General features: G+C 39.2%; 1 protein-coding gene across 1 annotated transcript; it reads left to right on the top strand.

Moving 5' to 3' along the window:
• The first annotated feature begins 4,899 nt into the window (after positions 1-4,899).
• SNTN (sentan, cilia apical structure protein) lies at positions 4,900-21,304 on the top strand. The gene is made up of 4 exons (XM_008063199.1): positions 4,900-5,007; positions 6,922-6,955; positions 18,021-18,160; positions 21,146-21,304. Exons 1-4 carry the CDS (start codon positions 4,900-4,902, stop codon positions 21,302-21,304), a joined length of 441 nt encoding a protein of 146 aa, XP_008061390.1.
• The last annotated feature ends 476 nt before the right edge of the window (positions 21,305-21,780 follow it).

Below are 21,780 nucleotides of genomic sequence, written 5' to 3'. Positions count from 1 at the left end.
TGTTTTATTCATGAGAGAGACCCCAAACTGCTTCAGTGATCATTGGAGCCAGTTCCTCCTCCCTCTCAAACAAGCATCAGAAAGGTCTGCATAATGGCAGTTACCAATGGAAAATTAAAGGTTCTCGCTTTTTCTCTCATTGCATTGTAAGATAATTAAAACTCAGGTCAATAAAATGTTGAACATCTTTATTCATAAATTGAATTTCCACTACATCAGACAGGCATTTAAATGCTTTAGGCCATCTGCTGGCAACTTCACCAAGGCCCAACCAAAGACAGAGAATATGCCTGGCAAGTGGAACCTCTGCTTTGTGTTCACAGGCTTGGACTCCTGTGCCTGCTTTGGGTAGCAAATCCAAATGAGCTGTTTTATTAAAAATAAACAAAGCACTAAAACAAGTTACATAAAATATGTAACATGGGAGGGCCTATTTCTGCTATGTACTATTTCCATGATGTCTGAATCTCTACTCCTCTGTGGTGGTGTGCTTGTTCAGGAGTTTAATGGCAAGTCCCCTTTGTCAAGACAAAACCATTCCAATGCACACCACTATAAGACAGCAACAGCATCAACATATAGGGAGGGATCAGCAGACTGTGGATGTGAAACTTACAGAGTAAGGAAGAGATATAGGTAAGGACCTGACTATACAATATGTGCAGGCAACTTAGATAATGACATAAATGCAATGGACTTCCCTAAATGTGGGTACTGTTATTGGCATCTCTTGTTATCTCTTCCTTTAGTGGGCATGGCACCCTCTTCATGGGGATTCCATTTCATCCTCAAGTTACTCTGACAGCAGAGAGAGAGTACTGGACACTGTGCATATTATAGTACCAGACATAAGCCAACTGCCCCAGTGGCTATCATACTCTAGATTCTGGATCACACTGTGTTCAACAAATGTCCAATTTCATAAACATTTTATGATGCTAAGCACTGAGCAGAAGATACAAAGATGATTAAGGCAAGACTCTTGATGAGGAAATAATAGTTAAGTGCTTGATTCTTGGTCCAAGTCTTATCAATTGTGTGTACTTGGGCATGTCCAATTCTCCTAATCTGTCTAAGGTATCTGCAAAATACAAACAATAATAATAGTGCCTACCAAATGAGCGTTCTAAGAACTTAATGAGAGATGCGTGTGAAGTGCATCGTGCAATGTCTGGCACTTGGGAGGTTTTAAATCAATGTTATGTATTACTTTTATTATTATTATTAATGCTCTCAATCTAGTGAGGCAAGAGGGCAAATAACAACTAATTATAAAAATAAAGCAGATGATCAGAGGTGCTAAATAGAAGTAAAATATGCTTTGGGGATGTTGAGAGGGAGAAGAGGTTAATTTGGGCTAGAAAAATTCTGGTCAGATTTCTTACAAGATTTATAGAGTTGTGATTTGTCAGTTTAGGAAACAATAACTGCAGTTCTAATTTTAATGACCAAATAGTGCAGTAAGAGGCAAAATTGTGTAATACAAAAAGCAGTATATTTGAAACACCATAGCCTTAGGTTTGAATCTAGGCTCATCCATTTATTAGTTACAGACTTTTAGACAAATAACTCCTTTAAGCTTCAATTTCATCATTTGTAAACGATGACAATTCTTATTTTTAATGGTTGTTGAGAATAAAACAAAATACATCAAACACCTAGTACAATACCCGTAACTCAATGCATAAATTTTAACAATAATGTTAACAAAGCAAGAAATTAAGGGTTTGCACACTGTCCCTCTTGGGGTGAGACTGGAGAGAGGAGTGGTTCTTTTCAAAAAGGCAATATCGTGACCAGCCTGGTGGAATTTGCCTCTAGCAATGACTCTTCAGTGATTATTGACCGCTTGGAGCATCTAGTATTTCTTTCAGCCAGAAAAATGCACACACACATAAAATTTTCTGCATTCATTCCAGTGGTTTTAAGATTCCCCAAATCACAATTCATGAAGTGCTGATCTTCCAGAACCCTCAGTAAATAACTTAGCACCAGGGAAAAAGGCACAAGTCAAACCATCAAGGGCAGGGCTCTCGGACTCTCACTCGTATTGCTGCTATTTAATTTTTGCTGAATAGGAAGCAAGCCAGTGAACCCAAGTATGAGAGCAAACCTAGTAAAAAACACTTATCTCTGTGATGGCAATTTTTTTCTCCAACAGCATACCAAAGCTCAAGCACCATTAATATTGTGCTAATCTTATACTGCCTGCAGCCTGCTGAGTGGCCAGACAAGAGCCCTACTGTTAAGACTTCCGGGTAGGTGGTCTTGTGCGCTTGTCAAAGGAGTCATTTTTCAAACCCCTGTTGCCATCAACACATTTCCTTTCCCTAAACTGATACCTATTCAGTACACTCACATCACCAAAAAGCCAGGTTAACTGAGGAATGTTTTTATAATGTTTCTCTCAGATTGTTTGACACTGTGTGTAAACACTTAAATGCTTCATGATAGTATGTGACTCTGATGTAGAAAAAAATCGTGCATTATCACCTAAACTGTAAAAATTGCAGTAGCTTTCTGAGCATGCCAGCTTTAATTCAATCCTAGCAGAAGAGGATAAGAAATCTCAGATTCCTAGCATTCTGCTCCTATCACTATTATTACCAATCATCATCATCATCATCATGCTATCACCTCTCCTTCCCATTCTATTCTCTGCCCTCCTCTACACCCCAGGAGGCTGATTCCTACAGACCCGTCACTCCAACTCTCTTGTTGCTGGCTTCCTGATTAGTTTAGCCAATGGGAGGCATAGGCTGGTGATCAAAGCATGGAGTATTTCTTCCCCACTCACTTTCGGTCCTTGCCTGCATTTCCAAGAGTGGCTGCCTCCCTCCAACCACAGCTTCTGTCAAGTGGCCCCTGCTCCAAGAATCCAGCTCTCACTAGACTCCATATTTCCTCTCCTTCCCCCTCAGGACTAAGAGTGGTAACAGCTTCCCATTGTTGCTAATCTGGGTGTCTCAACATCTGTGTTTAGTTTCCTAACCCTGTCCACTGAGTAATTCTCGTGAGTGTCTCTAATGTAATCATCTCTAACATCGTCTTCTCTAAGACTATTACTTACTGATTCCTCCCCATGTTGAGTGCTTCAAATCATAAAGTCATCCAGCTTTGACAATAACTCTATAAGGAAAGTATTATTTTACAGATGAAAAAGCAGACAGTCATTTTAAGGATTTTATCCCAGGTAACACAACTAGAAAGTTTTTAATCCAAACCCAAATCTTTCTACTCCAGAGTCTTTTTTAACCATTACCAACAGCTCCCCAGTACAGTCCACATAAGAATCACCCGGAGTGTTTGTTAAAAATTCAGATTCTAAGAAACATACCCAGAACTCCCTTCTGTGAAATCAGCTCTAGGTTTTTACTTGAACAGTGAGATTTGGCTCAGGGTCAACACCTGACCACAGGTGATAATTACGTAGGGTGGCTGACAACCTACAGGGTGGGTTGGCACGAAAACTCTCACCAGTATGGACAATGGCAATTAGTGAGACCAGACAAACTCTTTTCCTATCCCAACTGTCAATGAAAAATGTTGAATAAATTAATGTAGAGGGCCAGGCTTGGTGGCTCAGCCTGTAATCCCAGCACTTTAGGAGGCTGAAGCAAGTAGACTGCCTGAGCCCATGGGTTTGAGACCAGCCTGGGCAACTTGGTGAGACCTTGTCTCTACAACAGGTAAAAATTTAGCCAGGCTTGGTAGTGCATGCTTGTAGTTCCAGCTACTTGGAAGACTGAGGAGGAAGGATCACTGGAGCCCAGCAGGTCAACGCTGAGGTGGCTGTGAGCGTGCTACTGCACTCCAGCCTGGGTAAAGGAGTGAGACTCTAACTCAAAACAAAAAAAACTCATGAAGAGGTACAAGGAGGAGAAAAAAGAAAACTCATGAAGAGAAGCAGGCCATGAAAGAGTGGCATGATCATTCGGTGGTAGAATAGTGACCAATGAAGGAGTAATAATACAGCAGTGTCCCTGGAGCCAAGTGTAGCCTGAATAGTGATTATTCTTAGCTTCTCTTGGGATTTCTATCTTTTCTCACCCATCAGCTCACCACCAACTTGCACAATCACTTGACACATCTTCCCTGAACCTGACTCATTTGACTGAGTTGATACATCCTTCCATTTTTATAGAAAGGGTTTTAAGCTATTGTGAGGGAAACAGCCTTCCTACCAGTCTCCCTACATTTACTCTGTACACTTGATTTTTCCAAAATTTAAATTCCACTTCATTAACCTCCTTGCTTAAAACTCACAATGGTTTCCTATTCTTTTAACGTAGAGTAAAAATTCCCTTCTGTGGCTTTCAAGCCCCTGCATGGCCTGGCCACTGTGCCTGCTCTTCAGCCTCAACTGGACAAATACTCCCCCTTGGCCTCTTTGGTTCAATCACATCAGCCTTCTTTCATTCCCTTTTGATCACCACACCCTCCTGCCACAGGGCTTAGCACAGGCTATTTCCTCTGACTACTATATTGATCCTTTGCCCTTGTGCATAGTTAATTTATACTCATCATCAAGCATCACTTTCCCAAGGATGACCTCCCTGTCACCAATCTCATGACATCTGCCCTTGCATAGTATTGTTCACAGGTGTGACTTTTTGTCCAATAACTTGATTAATTCCATTTCCACAAAACTCCCTGAATTCAGGCTCTACGTCTGATTTTTGGCACTTTTGTTTTTCCAACACCTTGTGTGCCTGACCCACAATAGGAACTCAAATGTGTATTGGCTGTATCAGTGATTTATTGTCTAAATATAATGACACTGGGGAAAAGTTCTTCTAGATGTGCTAGTGTATAGTTGTCATGGAGTGAATGACAATAGTAACAGTGGTCAAGTGACTGTTGCTTAGGAAGGACCAACACATGTCAGAAGACCAGAGTATGGGTGGCTATACACACAGTACCCAGGACAAAGCTCTCCACTCGGAAAGGGAGCCCAATCGTTCTGCAGCCCCAACATCCACCTTAGCACCTAGGAAAATGCCCAAAAGTTCAGTGGCATTTGGATCTCCTTAATTAAGTTTCATTTAAGCTTGCGAGTGTATGTCCAAAGAGTTCATGTCAACAGTTTGATAGTCAAGATATTGCCAACTTGGTGCCTGTTACTCACCCAATCTGGCTTTAAATTGAACTGGAACAACAAAGAGGACAAACTAGCAGCTTTGACTGCAAACTGAAAAGATGGTGCAATTAACACCAATACAGCTAATTGCCTTTTGATAAATATTTGTACTTCAAAATTGGTAGTGATTTTAACTGTATAACATATTTTTTCAAATTATTCATAACAGAGACATTGTTTTACATTGTGCAAATGTGTGAAGTTAGGTCTAATAAATGGACAATGTTCTTTCTCCTGTAATTCCATTGAGGAAACCGACTTTAGTTTCAAAAACCTTTTCTTGGACATCCAACAAGTGCTAGACACTCTGCTAGGCCAGAGGTAAAAGATATGGAGAGACACTGCATAGCTCTTGCTTCTCAGAGGCCCCACAGACTAACAGAAAAGACAGAAAGTCAATCATAACAATAGAAAAGAATATATGTCACATCATAAGTGCACATTGTGCAAACTGAAATATATTTCACCTTATGAAGGAGTTAAGATTGGTGCAGATATCACAGAGTCCACAGATATCCAGCTTCCTAATGTTACAATTGACAAAAATGAAGTGATGCTTCCTTGACTAGTTAAGGCCAAAACCAAATGTTGAACCCCCAACTCCTTTTAAGGAGTTTCTCAAGGTATGACTGAATTCTATCAATCTTACTGCCTTTCTCTAAAACCACGCCAGTCATTGGGGGTTGAAAATCAAGCCATTTTTGATTTACTGTTTGTAAGGGAATAAGATTCATCTTCCTCCAATCTTGTCCCTTTCCAATCTTTTCTGATACAGCAGGTGAGATAATTTCCCAAAATGCAAATTTGATCACATACCTTCTATTGCCCTTGGGATGCATTTGGGATGTCTTATAAGGTCTCCTGGGCTCAGAATTCCCTGGCTTTGCCTGGCCCTTGACTTCAGCCTCATCCTCCACCATTATCTCCTTCTTTCTCTAGTTTCCAGCCACACTGTACTTCCTTCAATTCTTCAGTCATGCCATGATTTCTCCCACATCAAGGCCTCAGCACTTATGATCCTTCTGCTTGGAACACTCTTCCTCCCTCTTCACTATTGGTTCATTAAGCTCAGGAAAAATGCCATTACTCCAACTGTAGACTAAGTTCCTCTCTGCTATTGTATGTGCCCTGCCATTACTCTGTTGACTTGCCTGATTAATAACTGTCTTCCGCACTAGACTAGCCCAAGAGGGCAAGAACATGTCTCTATCATTCACTCATGCATCTCCACCCCAGCATAATACCTAGACCCTTAGGTAGGTAAGCTGAGCTGCTGGAACAAACAAACATCAAAACCTGAGCATTTTATAGAATAAGAAGTTGGTTTTTTTTTTCATGTCACAGTCCAGAGTAGGGGTTCCTAATCTATGGCAGTTTTACTCCCTACAGCCACAGGGGTTCAGTCTGATGAGATTCTACCATTGTCAACATGTGACTTCCAAAGACTTCCTGATAATCTCCATCTTAGTCAGCTGGAAATGGGAACAAGTGTGAAGGAGTTTACATGGAAGGTGCTCCTTTTCGATTTAAAGGAACGTAGTCATATGGTCATATAAACTGCATGGAAGACTGGAATATGTGGGCTAGCTGGCCAGCCATGGTCAGGCACTTCTTTACTATGTGGCAAGGGGCAAAAGGATTTTGATAAACAAATAGCTACTCCATTAGAATGCTTAGAGAATATTTACTGAAAAAAATTTTAAATCATTGTATTTCTCTGCTATAAATGCCAATATCAATACCTAAACTCCCCAAATCATTGTTTCTTTCATTTTGTTGGCAGCATATCAATATCCAAACTGGCTTCAATAAAAGGTAAGGCATGGATGACTGAGATGCATGTGTTTCTCCTCTACCATGATGGCACACCAAGAGTTAAAAATAATAGCCCATAAAAGAATGCCAGAGATGTAAGAGAACTTTTGGATAAATCATCAAACATTTATTATGCTCTTTTTAGAGATTTGGGTACTGAGGTCCAGTGGTAGAAATTTGCTTCCCTAAACTTAGACTACCCATTAAAATGGAGCTAAGATAAGACCACGGATCCCCTGACTCCTAATTCAGTGTTCTTTCCACCATTTCTAGCTGCTCCTCCATGGGCAGCATCCTCAGGATATCTAAAGCAGGACAGACCATGAGAATCTGACTTATCAATGGTCGGTGGTACTCAAGATGCAATCAACCCCCGAATGTCTCTGTGAATTGAGTGAAAACAGTGTCTCCATCTCTCACAGTGTAAATATTTACCCTTGGAATTTAATTGCATAGGTAAAATATCTTTAGAACTAGCAATATTATAAGAAAAAAAAACTCATATACTTGGGTCATTATCTTATTCCAAAATGTAGGGCTTTACATATTTTTAGAGTAACAGGCACAGCTAGAAATTACTACATTGAAGTTGTTTTTCCTCCTAGATGGCTGGCCAATCTCTCCAGAATAGACTCTATATTTTTATTTAAATAAATCTTCAGATTTATGAAACTATTTTTATACTATCACAACACAACAGACCTGTGATTTCTGTTTCAACAATTTACTTTTGGGAATTATTCATTACATTTCTAGCATCACTTCTTCCTCTGGGAGGTTGAGAGGGGAGTGTAACTCTATCATCCTCACTGCCCACCCACCCCCAGACACCATTTCTAGCACTACACTCCTTAATTTAGATCACTGAGCCACATTTGTACCCATACCTTAAGAAGCCAAAGAAAAATGTGACTCATCTCCCCAGAATATATTTTATTCAATGGAAGGTAATTTTAAATGTTATTCTTTGAAACCAGTCATGAATAGTTCATGGCACAGAAGTGAATATGAACCCACATTCTCTCTGCTGGCCACTTGGGCTTATGTGCTTGATCTCATGGGGAGTAAGGATGTGGGGTGAGTACATATTCACCTCTAACACTCAGAATGGTTTTGCAGTAGAAAAGTTTGAGAAGTACTGAAGTATTGGGGAAATTATTGGCTTAAAGAGTAAAGAGCAGGAATGTAGTTTTTAGTTCTGCCATGTGAGCTTGAACAAAAGACTTATCTCTCATAGGTCTTCACTTCACAAAAACAACTAATGTCAGGAAAAGTTCTAAAATGAGGTGATTCTGACACCTTGCTGTATTGAGAATGGCGATCCTATGACACTAATTAGAACTCACTGGATTTTAAATTTTAAATCAAGTGCACAAGGTTTAGAGTTCCATGTTCCATATTCCAGGGCAGGTGAGAAGGAAAAGACACGGAATTGTTCTGAATTTCAAGTTAGCTCAGTTCAACACATGTATACTGAGACCTACAACATGCGAGGGACTAGGAACAAATTCTAAGAGTGTTATCTTATTTAATATCTTAATTAAGATGCAGTAGCTCGGTGCAGTAAGTATCCTCAGAGAACATAAAATCCAGTGTGCTGTCCAACATGGTAGCTACTTACCACATGTAGCTACTGAACACTTGAAATTTGGTTAATTTGAATTAAGATGTATAAGATTTGAGAGTTTTAATAGGAAAAAATTGTAAATCATCTCAATAATGATTGTTTATATTGATTACATGTTGAAATGATATTTTAATATATTAAATTAAATAAAATATACTATTAAAATTATTTTTTCATGTTTCTTTTTACTTTTTTAATGTGGCTATCAGAAAATTAAAAGTTATGTTTGTGGCTCACGTTGTGTCTGGGAGGGTAGCACTGATATAGAAGATAATTTAAACAGATAAACAGTGTTTTGGTGTGAGGGTCATGAAAATGTTAGGAAACTATAGCAGCACAAAATAGGGACACGTAGTGCCATCTGGGGCTGTGGGAAACAGTCCCACAGAATACACTGCCTGAAAAAACACCACCTAGAAGTGCATCACAGCGAAAAAACAGACCGATTGAGTAACCTTAGGCAAGCTGCTTAACCTCTCCATGCCTTTAGTTGCTTCATCTATAAAGTGAGGATGATGCTAGGACCTACCTCATAGGACTGACTAAGAATTGAATGAGTTGAATCATGTACATTCATCCCATGGAGGAGTGGCTGGCATAGAGTACGAGCTGCATAAACATTCATTATCATTATCCACCAGAACGCAAGCTCTAAGACGTCAACAATTGTTCTTTTGATGTTGCTCACTACTCTGCACCCAGAACTAGTGAAGGGCCTGGCAATAAATACTTGCCTAGAAATACTTGTTGGTTGTATAGAGGATGTTTGGAACCATACACAGTTCGATATTATTAAAGTGTAAACAGTGAGTTAGGGAGTAGCAGGAGAGAGCAACACGAAGTGACCTGGCTTAGCACCCTTCCCTGCACTCCCATTCTAGGGGCAAGAGAGCCAATGGAAGATGCCAAAAGAGAAACAGCACTCCCTTGGGGTTTTAATTGCACTCGGCCCCTTCCAATATGCTTTTGCATATTAGCTTACACCCCTGTGAGGCAGACAGTGAAGGAATCAGGAGGCAACCTGCTGGGTTTATTAAAGGAAGAATCCAAACATAAAAACAGGAAACTAAAAAGTCTCACAAAATATCATCACTGTTGGTAGGATAACCAGAGCTTCTCATTATCATTTATTTTAAATATTTTTTTATTCTGTTTTTAGCATTAGCATATGCTATTTTATAGTTGGGGGGAAAAATGCATGCTGTTTTTTTCAAAGAGATGGAGGAGAAGAATGAGAAGTTGACTAGTCCAGATGGAGTTCCCATTCAGAGTGCAGGCAGACCTGAACTTCATCGGGGGGTGGAAAAACTCTAGATTCTACAACCACCACGGGAGTGCTCTTGCAAGAAGATATTTCTAAATGGACAATCTTTCAATGGGTTTTGAAATCAGACAGACCTTAATACTTCCTTTGCAACTTCTTAGCAGTGTGAACTTTATTTAACCTAATATTTGGCCTGGGCCCTGCTCAGAGATACAGTGAAAACTGAGAAGGCCCACACACTCCCTCCCTTTGCCCTTTCCTCTTAGCTCTTGTCCCTTCTCCTCACCACTAATTGAAATGCTCCAATAACATCTCTTTCTACTTTGAAGAAAATCCTGATTCCTTTACATAGCCTCTAATCCCTGATCTAGCTCCTGCCTACATTTCCTAATCAAACACCCTCTCAGCTCCTCCAACATGCCAACTCCTTCTGATCTGAGCCTTCACATATGCAGCTCCCTGAACCTGGAACATTCAGTAAAGCCCCAGTTCCACTCTGGCTCCCACCCTTTTATGTGGCAGGCTACTCATTCTATTGGTCTAGCATAAATATTAATCTACTCATAGAGGCCTTCCAGGCAACCTAAGTACTTTTCCTCCCAGACCCACTCTCTTTTTTTCTTATCTCTATACCTTCTTTGCCTCCTACATCATAAGTTGTAAATATATACATTATATATGTGGACAAAAAATTAGCAAACAAATAAATATATCTGTATATACATATATACTCTTGATTATTATTTACTATAGATTGTAAGATATAAAGGCAGACATGATATCTGGTTTATTCCTTTGTGTGCTGAGTACTTTAGGGAAGTACTAAGCATGCAGTAAGCGCTCAATACAAAAATCACATTATTCTGATTGAACATCATTCTTTCAACCTATAATTATGGCACATTACTTGGACTGAAAGTTTTTGTTTTTCTTTTCTTCTTATTCATTCATTCATTCAACACCATTTGTTAGCACCTACATTTGTGCTTGTCACTGAAAATATTATGATAAAAAAAGAAAGATATAACCCCTGGCCTCATGGGATTGCTTTCTAGTTGGAGGGAAACACAGTTAAACATCTATTAACTGTAATGTGTGATAAGTTCTATACTAGGAGATGTATTGGTGACATTGAGGACACAAAGCTTGAGAGGTTTCTTCGTGATAACTTGTGCATTTCATTGGAACACACTGGACAGAAACGAATTAGCATTGCCCTTTCAAGGAGCTCAACACAGAGAAACCAGCTGGGAGATCACTCTGTTTAAGGCCATGAGTCAAAGAGAGTCTTTATATATCACTATTATATACCACTATATCAAAGAACTTGTCCTGGATGTCATTCTCCTTGATCACACTGAAATGAAGCAATGTTGTCTCTGACATAGAATATAAATTCCACGAGAGCAGAACTTTATTTTATTCAATGAAGTTTCCTTAATGCCAAGGACTGAGCCTAGCAGATAGTAGGCACTCTATAAATATTTGTTGAATAGTTGAATGCAACTATAGATCAGAAAACCAAAGCTTAGAGGGGTGAGGCATTTTCCCAAGGTCACATAGAAAACAAGCAGTAACTCTCATTCTAATTATACTAATTTTAATTGTAACTAAAGGAACTTTTGTTCTTCATTATCTAAATATTCAGGATCAGACACTTCCACATCCATCTCCCAGATAGGGGCCCAAAGATGGGATCACAGTAACCTACACCTTCCAAATCTGTTCCCCCACAGTCCTCTTGGAAGATAGAGCCCCATGTTTGGGGAACAGTTATTTTTTTTTAATTTTATTATAGAGATATGGGGTACAAGTGAGAATTAACTATATAAGTAGGTTGCATGCAGGTGAAGTTTGGGCTTCCAACTGGCCCTCACACCCCCAGTAATAGACCAGGTACCCTTTGTGTTGTCACGTGTCCTCCATCCTCCACTCTCCCTCCCTTCCCTGGAAGTGCCCAGCAGCTGCTGATTCTTCTCTTATGTTCATGTGTCTATTGTTCAGAGCCCACTTATGAGTAAGAACATGTAGCATTCCATTCTTTGTTGCTGTGATAGATCACTGAGTCTGATAGTCTCCAACTCCATTCAATGTGCTATGAAGTTGTGAAGTCCATAATTTTGTTCTTCTTTATGGCTACATAATACTGCATCTTGTATATGTACCATATTTTTATTATCCGATCCACTTTTGATGGGCAGTAGGGTTGGTTCCATGTTTTTGCTATTGTCAATAGAGCAGCAATAAATATGTGTGTGCAGGTGTCTTTTTGGTAGAACGATTTACGTTCCTCTGGGCGTATTTCCAAGAGAGAAATCGTTGGATTATACGGAAGGCCAATTTTTAGTTCTTTTAGGAATCATCACACCATTTTCCATAGAGTTGGAACTAGCTTGTACTTCCACCAAAAGTGTAGAAGCATGCCCTTTCCACCGCATCCATGCCAGCATCTGTTGTTTTTCAACTTATTAACGATAGCCATGCTTACTATAGTTAGATGGTATCTCATTGTAGTTTTGATTTGCATTTCTCTGATGATTAGTGAGGCTGAGCATTTTTTTCATGTGCCTATTGACTGCTTGTTTGTCTTTTGAGAAATATCTGTTCATGTCCTTTGCCCACTTTTTAGTGGGGTTGTTTGATGTCTCTTTTTACTTTGTTTGAGTTCCTTGTAGATTCTGGATGTTAGACCATTGTCAGATGCATAATTTGGAAATATTTTCTCCCATCCTGTGGTTTACCTCTTTACTCTCCTAATGGTTTATTTTGCTGTGCAAAAGCTTTTCGGTTTGATAAAAAAGAAAGATATAACCCCTTGTTATCTTAACCTCTATCCCACTTGTCTATCTTAACTTTTACAGCATTCACTTGTGGGGACTTGGTCAAGAGTGTGTTGCCTGCTCCAATGTGCATAAGGATGTTTCCTACATTTTCTTCTAGGATTCTTATAGTATGAGGTTTTACATTTAGGTCTTTGATCTATTTTGAGTTGATTTTTGTATATGGTGATAGGTAGGGATCCAGTTTCTTTCTTCTGCAGGTGGTCAGCCAGTTTTCCCAGCACCTTTTGCTAAATATGATCTCCTTTCCCCAGTGATTGTTGTTGGTGGTTTTATCAAAGAAGAGTTGGTTGAGAGACCATGTTTTTACTTCCAGAATCTCTGTTCTGTTCCATTGGTCTATGTGCCTATTCTTGTATCAGTATCAGGCTATTTAGTTACTGTAGACTTGTAATAAAATTTAAAGTCTGGAAGTGTGATACTTCCTGATTGGTTCTTTTTGCTGAGGATTGCTATTCATGATCTTTTTTGTTTCCATATAAATCTCTGTATTGTCATTTTCCAGATCTGAGAAGAACCATGTTGGTAATTTGATGCATATTGCATTGAATCTGTAGATTGCCTTGGGTAGGATGGACATCTTGACAATATTGATTCTTCCAATCCATGTGTATGGAATGTTTTTCCATTTGTGTCATCCTTGATTTCTTTGAGCAGTGTTTTGCAGTTCTCATTGTAAAGGTCTTTCACTTCTCTGGTTAGGTGGATGCCAAGGTATTTCTTTTTTGTGTTTGGCTATATAAGTGGGATTGTGCTTTTTATTTGGTTCTCTGCCTGCTGGTTGCTGGTGTATAGAATGCAACTGTCTTTTGCACATTGGTTTTGTACCCTGAAACTTTACCAAAGTCACTTATCAGTGCAAGGAGGCTTTTGACAGACCCCCTTGGGTTTTCAAGGTATAGCATCATAGTATCCTCAAAGAGGGAGATAGCTAAACTTCCTCTTTTCCTATTTGAATATCCCTGATTTCTTTCTCTTGCCTAATTGCTCTGGCTAGGACTTCCAGCACTATGTTGAACAGGCAGGGGAGAGTGAGCATCCTTGGTTTATTCCCATTCTTAGGGGGAATGCTTCCAATTTCTGCCCATTGAGAAAAATGTTAGTTGTGGTTTTATCATAGATGGCTCTCACTGCTTTAAGGAATGTTCATTCTGTGTCTAGGTGCTCAAGGATTTTTATCAAGAAGGAATGCTGGATTTTGTCGAATGCTTTTCTGCATCTAATGATATTATCATGTGGTTCTTGGTTTTATCATTGTTAATGTACTGAATTATGTTTATGGTCTTCTGAATGTTGAACACCAAGCCCTGCATCTCAGGAATGAAGCCCACCTAGTCATGGTGGATGATCCTTGAGATGTGTTGTTGGATCCGATTTGCTAGAATCTTGTTGAGAATTTTTGCATCTAGGTTCATCAAGGAGATTGGCCTGTAATTCTCTTTCCTTGATGGTCTTTGTCAGGTTTGGGCATCACTATGACGTTAGCTTCATAGAATGATTTGGAGAGGATTGCATCATTCTCAATTACTTGGAATATTTTCAAAAATATTGGTATCAGATCCTCCTTGTATGTCTTATAGAATTCAGGTGGAAGCCGGGCTCGGTGGCTCAGTCTATAATCCTGTGCCTTGGGAGGTTGAGGTAAGTGGATTGCCTGAGCCCACGGGTTCGAGACCCGCCTGGGCAAATTAGCAAGACCTCATCTCTACAATAAATCAAAAAATTAGTCGGGTGTGGTAGCACGTGCCTGTAGTTTCAGCTACTTGGAAGGCTGAGGTGGAAGGATCGCCGGAGCCCAGCAGGTTGACGATGCGGTGGCCAGGAGTGGCCGGAGCCCAGCAGTCTGGGCGACAGAGTGAGACTCCAACGCAAAAAAAAAAAAAAAAAAGAATTCAGGTGGAAAGTCATCTGGTCCAGGATTTTTTTTTTTGGTGTGGAGATTTCTTATGACTGATTCAATTTCCTGGATTGTTATTAGTCTGTTTATAGTTTCAATTTCTTCTTGTTTCAACCTTGGGAGGTTGTGTGATGTCAAAAATTCCTCCATTTCCTTTACGTTTTCAAGTTTATTTGCATATAGGTGTTCATAGTAATCTCTGATAATCTTTTGTATTTCTTCAGAGTCAGTTGTGACTTTGTCTTTTGCATTTCTAATTGTGTTTGTTTGAACTTTCCCTTTTTTTACAGTCAATCTGGTCAGGGGTATGTGAATCTTATTTATCCTTTCAAAGAACCAGTTTTTTGTCTTGGTGATCCTTTCTTTTTATATGTATATTTCTTTTTTTTAATTTTGATATTGTGGGGTACAGTTAAGGGTTAGGTATACAAATATGCTTCATTCAGGCACCCTTGTTGATAAGGGGTGTTTTCCTGTCCCCAGACAAATATTACTACCATTAATCCCACCTCCCTTCCCCTCCTTCCCTATAGTTTCCCATCACTGTCAGTCATTTTCTTACAGTATTACGATGGATATTCAAGGTCCACTATATGAGTGAGAACATGTGATACTCAGATCTTTGTTTCTGTGAGAGGTCACTCAGTATTATAGACTCTAGTTCCATCCAGGTTGCTGTGAAATTCATGATTTCATTCTTTTTTATGGCTGCATAGTATTCCATTGTGTATATGTACCACATTTTTTTAATCCAGTCCTCTTTTGATGGACAGCATGGTTGATTCCAGGTTCTTGCTATTGTGAACAACGCTGCGATAAACATATGTGTGCAGGTATCTTTTTCATAAAGTGATTTGAGTTCTTCAGGGTATATTCCCAGTAGGGGGATTGTGGGGTCATTTTAGGAATTGCCACACTGTTTTCCACAGAGGTTGCACTAGTTTGCACTCCCACCAACAGTGTAGAAGTGTTCCCTTTTCACCACACCCTCTCCAGCAACTGTTATTTTTTGAGTTATTGATAATTGCCATTTTGACTGGAGTTAGATGGTATCTGAGTATGGTTTTGATTTGCATCTCCTTGATGATTAATGAGGTTGAACTTTTTTTCATATGTCTGTTGGCTGCTCAGATGTCTTCCTTTGAAAAGTGTCTGTTCATATCTTTTGCCCACTTTATAATGGGGTTATTTGGTTTTTTCTTTTCAGCATATTTGAGTTCCTTGTAGATCCAGGATGTTAAGCCTTTTTCGGACCTGGAGTTGACAAATACTTTTTCCCAGTCTGTGGGCTGTCTCCCTGCTCTCTTAACGGTTTCTTTGGTTTTGCAGAAGTTTGTCAGTTTAATGAGGTCCTACTTGTCTATTTTATCTCTTACGGCCTGTGGGTTTTGGGTTTTGTTCAGGAATTGGATGCCAGTTCCAATTTCCATGAGGGTATGTCCTGCATTTTCTAAGGTGATTATTGTTTGAGGTTTTACATTTAGGTCTCTAATCCATTTAGAGTTAATATTTGTGATCCTTTCTATGATATTTTTGTCTTCTATGTCCTGCAATCATGATTTTATCTTGGTGGTCTGGATTCCTCTGCTGCAGTTAGAATTTTGAAGATCTTGCTTTACCGGTTCCCTTAAATGTGATGCCAGTATGTTTGTATGTGATTTGTTTTCTTAATGTGTGCTTACAATTTTATAAATTTTCCTCTTAACTTTGATTTCATGGCATCCCAGAGATTCTGATAAGATATGTCTTTGTTTTTGTTTATTTCCAGGAATCTTTTTATTTCTGTCTTGATTTCCATGTTTACCCAGAAGTCATTCGGCAGCATGTTGTTTAGTGTCCATAGTCTTTATGTGTTTTGGAGACATGTTATTAATGGAAATATTTATTTTTATTCCACTGTGATCTGAAAAGATGCATGGTATTATTTTTATCTTTTAAAATTTGTTCAAGCCTGATTTATGTCCAAGAATGTGATCAATCTTAAAGTATGTTCCATGTGCTGATGAGTAGAATGTATACTCTGTAGTTGTTGGGTAAAGTGTTCCATAGATGTCTATTAAGTTCATTTTCTCAAGTGTTGAGTCGAGGTTTCAGATCTCCTTGTTGGTTTTTTGCCTCAAAGATCTATCTAAAGCTGTTAGTGAGGTATTTAGGTCTTCAAATATGATTGTGTAAGAGTCAATGTCCTCTCTTAGTTTACTTAGTAGTTGTTTTAGAAAACCCAGTGCTCCTGTGTTGGGTGCTTATATGTTTAGGATGGATATTTCTTGCTGGTGAGTTGAGCCTTTTATTATTATGCAAGGTACTTCTGTGTCCTTTTGAACTTCTGATGGCTTGAAGACTGCTTTGTCTGATATCAGAATAGCTACCCCTGCCTTCTTCTGTTTTCTGTTCACCTGAAAGATCTTCCAGCCTCCACATTTGAGTCTGTGGCTATCCTTTGCAGTGAGATCAGTTTCCTGGAGGCATCAGATTGTCAAATCATGCTTTTTTATCTAGTTTGCCACTCTATGCCTCTTCAGTGGCACAGTTAGTCCATTCACGTTCAAGTTGATTATTTAAATATGAGAGTCATGGGACTCTTAGGGGGTTGCTTTCATTCCTTTTAACTTTTGTATTTATATATGTGTGTGTTCTCATTTTTGTGGGTGCTCTATATGCCCTGTTAACTCTGTGTTTGCCTATACTTTTGTGATGGGTATGTCCATTCTTTTTTCTTTTTTTTCCCTGTGTTCAAGACATTCTTTTTTGTTTGTTTGTTTGTTTGTTTTATTTTTTGTTTGTTTGGGGTTTTTTAGTTGGAATCTCACTCTGTCCTCCAGTGGAGTGCTCCCGACCACTGCAGCCCCCACCTGCTGGGCTCTAGTGATCCTTCTACCTCAACCTTCCAAGTAGCTGGAACTACAGGTGTGCGCTACCATGCCCGGCTAATTTTTGGATTTATTGTAGAGATGAGGTCTCACCAAGTTGCCCAGGCCCGTCTTAAACCTGCAGGCTCAGGCAATCCACTCACCTCAGCCTCCCAAAGCATGGGATTACAGGCTGAGCCACCAAGCCCGGCTTCAACACATTCTTAAGTGTCTCTCCTAAAGGGCTAATCTGGGAGCGGCATATTATTTTAGGGATTGGGTGCTTGCAAAGGATTCTAATTCTCCATCACTGATGAAGTTTAGCTTGGTGGAGTAGGAAATTCTTTGTTGGGACTACTTATCTTTAGTTGCTTTCTGGTATCTGTGTGCTCAAAGAGACCACCACTGGACACAACGTGCTTCACCCATCCAAAAGAGTTTAGGGCATTTTCTGGGTCCCTACTCTCTGTCTTGCTAGGTGAGAAAAATGCCAGTCTGATATACCATGGTGGCCATCTTGCCCTCCCTTCCATTGATAAGGGTTATTTTTAACCTAGGATACTTTGTTGCATATTTATTCTCCCATAGCTCTGAAGAAGGGCTCAGATCTGGAAAGAGCCATTGCTGCTGCTGCTCTGATTTTTAGAAACTCATCGGACTCGGATGGCAAACTTGGAAAAGCTACTGCCAAAAGTCTGCTACAAACCCAACTTAGTAATTTCACAGAGGTAAGAGAATGAACATGTATGAAGAAACAGGAGCCATGCCATCATGGCTGACCCCAAAAAGTCAAAACTCCAGTTCAACACCTTGGTCATATTGTTTAATTCACAAATGATTATTGAACACATACAGGGAGTAAACAGGGCACTGGAGTTAAGGCAATGAGCAAGTTAGCAATCCAGCAGAGAAATATGCCTAAAAAGTAATTATGTGCCAGGCTCGGTGGCTCAGCCTGTAATCCTGCACCTTTGGGAGGCTGAGGTGAGTGGACTGCCTGAGCCTGCGGGTTCGAGACCCACCTGGGCAGGCGAGACCTCATCTCTACAATAAATAAATAAAAAATTAGCCAGGTATGACGCTTGTACAATAAATAAATAAAAAATTAGCCGGGCGTGACGCCTGTAGTTCCAGTTCCTTGGAAGGCTGAGGCGGAAGGATCGCCGGAGCCCAGCAGGTCGAGGCTGTGGTGGCCGGGAGCGGCCACTGCACTCCAGTCTGGGCAGCCGAGTGAGACTCCAACTCAAAAAAAAAGTAATATGTAAGAAGAAAAGAGGGCCTATTAAGAGCCAAAACCACCAATATTTATTTGTAGGTAAAACAAAAACCAAGAAAAGCAGTTCCTATGTGTGTTCTCAGATACTATTATATACTAGCACACTCACACACACACACATACACACACAGACATAGTCACACACATATATATGGTTTTAAGATACTATGGTTATCTGAGGTCACTCACTGAGGGGAACTGAGTCAAAGGTACAACTTTCTGTATGTTAATAATTATTTCTAAAGGAGAGAGAAAAAGAATCTATAGTGTAATACACATAAAAATGACTGGAAAGAAATGCTAATAAGGGTTAGCTATCTTTGGGTAGTGGGGTAGTAGGGTAAAGAGTTATTATTGCCTTCTTTTTAAACTTATTTTTTCTATTAAAAATGCATTGTTTCTGAAATATTTTTAAAGAAAAGCTATTTTTCAGGCATAATTTACCAAAAGATAAAAAGTGTTAGGTATTCTTTAAAGGAAGGGTAGGGTAATAAATCCTATAACATTTGCCTGCATCAGAAGCCAAAAGAAATGGCATATCCCAGAGAGAAAAAAAGAACTCTTTGTTGTGTGCCCTGGAAAATACTCAACATGCTTTTAACAAGTATGAAAATGAGGACCCAGTGGATGCACCATCTCAATGTAACTTATCACCTATCTGAGAACACCAGAGGAAAAAACGGTAAAGAAATCACTAAAATCATTAGGAAAGACACCATTAGCCTTGGGATCTTAGCTCCCTATGGCCAGTCAGATAGAATAAAACCAAGCAACAAAATGTACCGCTAAGGAGATACAAAAAGAAGGTAGCAGAATGAACACTATGATCTTACAATATGGAGGAAAAAAAATAAAGGAGAAGAAGCCAAACCCCATCTCTGACCTATGAGCAAAGTGTGTGGCTCCATTAGAAAAGTGGTCCTACCTATGTCTTAAAATCTTGTCCCTTCCAAATAGCATTCAGCCTCTTGGAGGGAGGGGGGTGAAGGACTTCCTTGTCCTTCACTGATAGGGTACTTCTTGAGGAGATCTAGCCTAGAGAAACCAGGATGGGTGTCAACCTGTAAAAGATATGTACTCTCATTCCAAAAGTGGCATAGTCATTGCTATAATGAGATTTTTTATACCTAGCACATGGATTAGCATTTGAGGTTGAACTAAATGTAAACATAGTTCATTACAAAAGTGAATCAAATGACCTTAGCATGTTTTTTGTTTTGTTTTGTTTTGTTTTTGTCTTGAGATTGCATCTCACTATATTGACCAGGATGTTCTCAAACTTCTAGGCCCAAGCAATTCTTTTGTCTAAGAGTCCTGAGTAGCTAAGTATGGAAGATACAAGCACACACCCCCAAGCATAGCCTTAGCGTTTTTAATGTCAATGTGGAAGATATTTTTCAAGCTGTGGTTTGAAACTGAAAATCCTCTTCATTTATGTACTATTCAGATGTTTTGCTTCAATCTGACTGTTTATGAGGACTGTGAACTTGGATTTCATTTATGAAATGCTAAATGCTGAACGATCTTCCAAAGCACATGTTTTCTTTTAGCATATTTTATTTCTTTACAATCTCAAGGCTCAGGTGATGAGCACATAAAGGATACCTTTCTTAACAAAAATGTATTTTGAAAATCTGAAAACATGAGAGCATCTGTGTTCAAAGAAAGATTGGATAGCATTGCAGTTAAGAGTATGATCTCTTAAGAGGTAGATAGGTTACGAACCCTGACTCTATACCAAAAGTTTCCCAGCTTGAGGCAAGTTACTTAGTCCTCACTAGTCTCTGATACTGCATCTTTAGAATCTGGATAATAATAGTAAATGTTCAGTAAGTCACTGTGAGGATTAAATGAGATAACCCATGAAAATATTTAGCACAGTACTCGACTGATAGCATTGATAGAAATTTGACATGTTATTATTGTTATTAAGATGTCTATTATTTGCTATGAGTTGGATGTTTGTCCCCTCCTAGCCTCATGCTGAGATTTGATTCCCTAATGTAGAAAGTGGGACTTCATGGGAGGTGCATGAGTCATGGGGGCAGATCCCTCATTAACAGATTAATGCCTTCCCTTGGGATGACTGATTTCTCACTCTATTATTTCCCATGAGAGTTGGTTGTTTAAAAGAGCCTAGTACCTCCCTCCCCCCTTGTTTCCTCTCTTGCCATCTGATCTCTACACACACCAGCTTACCTTTGACTTCCTCCATGAGTGGAAGTAACCTGAGACCCTCACCAAAAGCAGATGCTTAATTTTGAAATTTCCAGCCATTAGAATTGTGAATCAAGTAAACCTTTTCTCTTTATAAATTATCCAGTCTCAGGTATTCTGTTATAGAAACACAAAACCCACTAAGACATTATGTTTATGATCTGTAAAACTAAAGTCTATAAAATGAATCAGGATTGTAACTTCTTCTTTATTCTCACAGGAACAAGAAACCAAGCCAAAATACAAAGAGATCCTTTCTGAACTTAATGAGAACACAGAAAATAAGCTCGATTTTGAGGACTTCATGATCTTGCTCTTAAGCATCACTGTCATGTCAGATCTGCTACAAAATATATGGAGCATAAAAATTACAAAATAGACAGCTTTAAATATGTGGTTGGATAAAATAATGGCAAAAGGCAGTGTTGAATGTTTAAAATTTGTTCATCTTAAATTCACTGAATATACGAATCATACATTGAGAATTGCCTAGGATGGTTCTGATTGCTGATATTCAAACCCAATACAACTCCAAAGTTTACATATACGCTTCAAAAACGTTTAAAGAATATGGTCTCTGGGGCTTTACACTATGATGGATTTAATACCACTGAATATTAAACTGCTTTTGTGAGTCAGTAGTGACCTAAAGCACTCTACTTACAGTCATTGAGTCACTTATCCATTCATTCCCTCATTAAATGATATTTGTTGAGCAACTACTTGATAGTACTGCTGAGGATACATTAATGAACTGGCCAGACAATCCATTCCCTCAGACATGCTTGCAGAAGTTAGCAGAAGAGATGCAGATTGAATAATATTTTTATCAATTGTACACATAGTTATAATTGA

This window comes from Carlito syrichta, unplaced genomic scaffold (assembly GCF_000164805.1).
Source record: "Carlito syrichta isolate Samal-C Ts95f unplaced genomic scaffold, Tarsius_syrichta-2.0.1 Scaffold306640, whole genome shotgun sequence".
NCBI classification, from domain to species: domain Eukaryota; kingdom Metazoa; phylum Chordata; class Mammalia; order Primates; family Tarsiidae; genus Carlito; species Carlito syrichta.
Note: the sequence above shows the minus strand (reverse complement) of the source record. Positions and strands in the feature narration are given on the sequence as shown.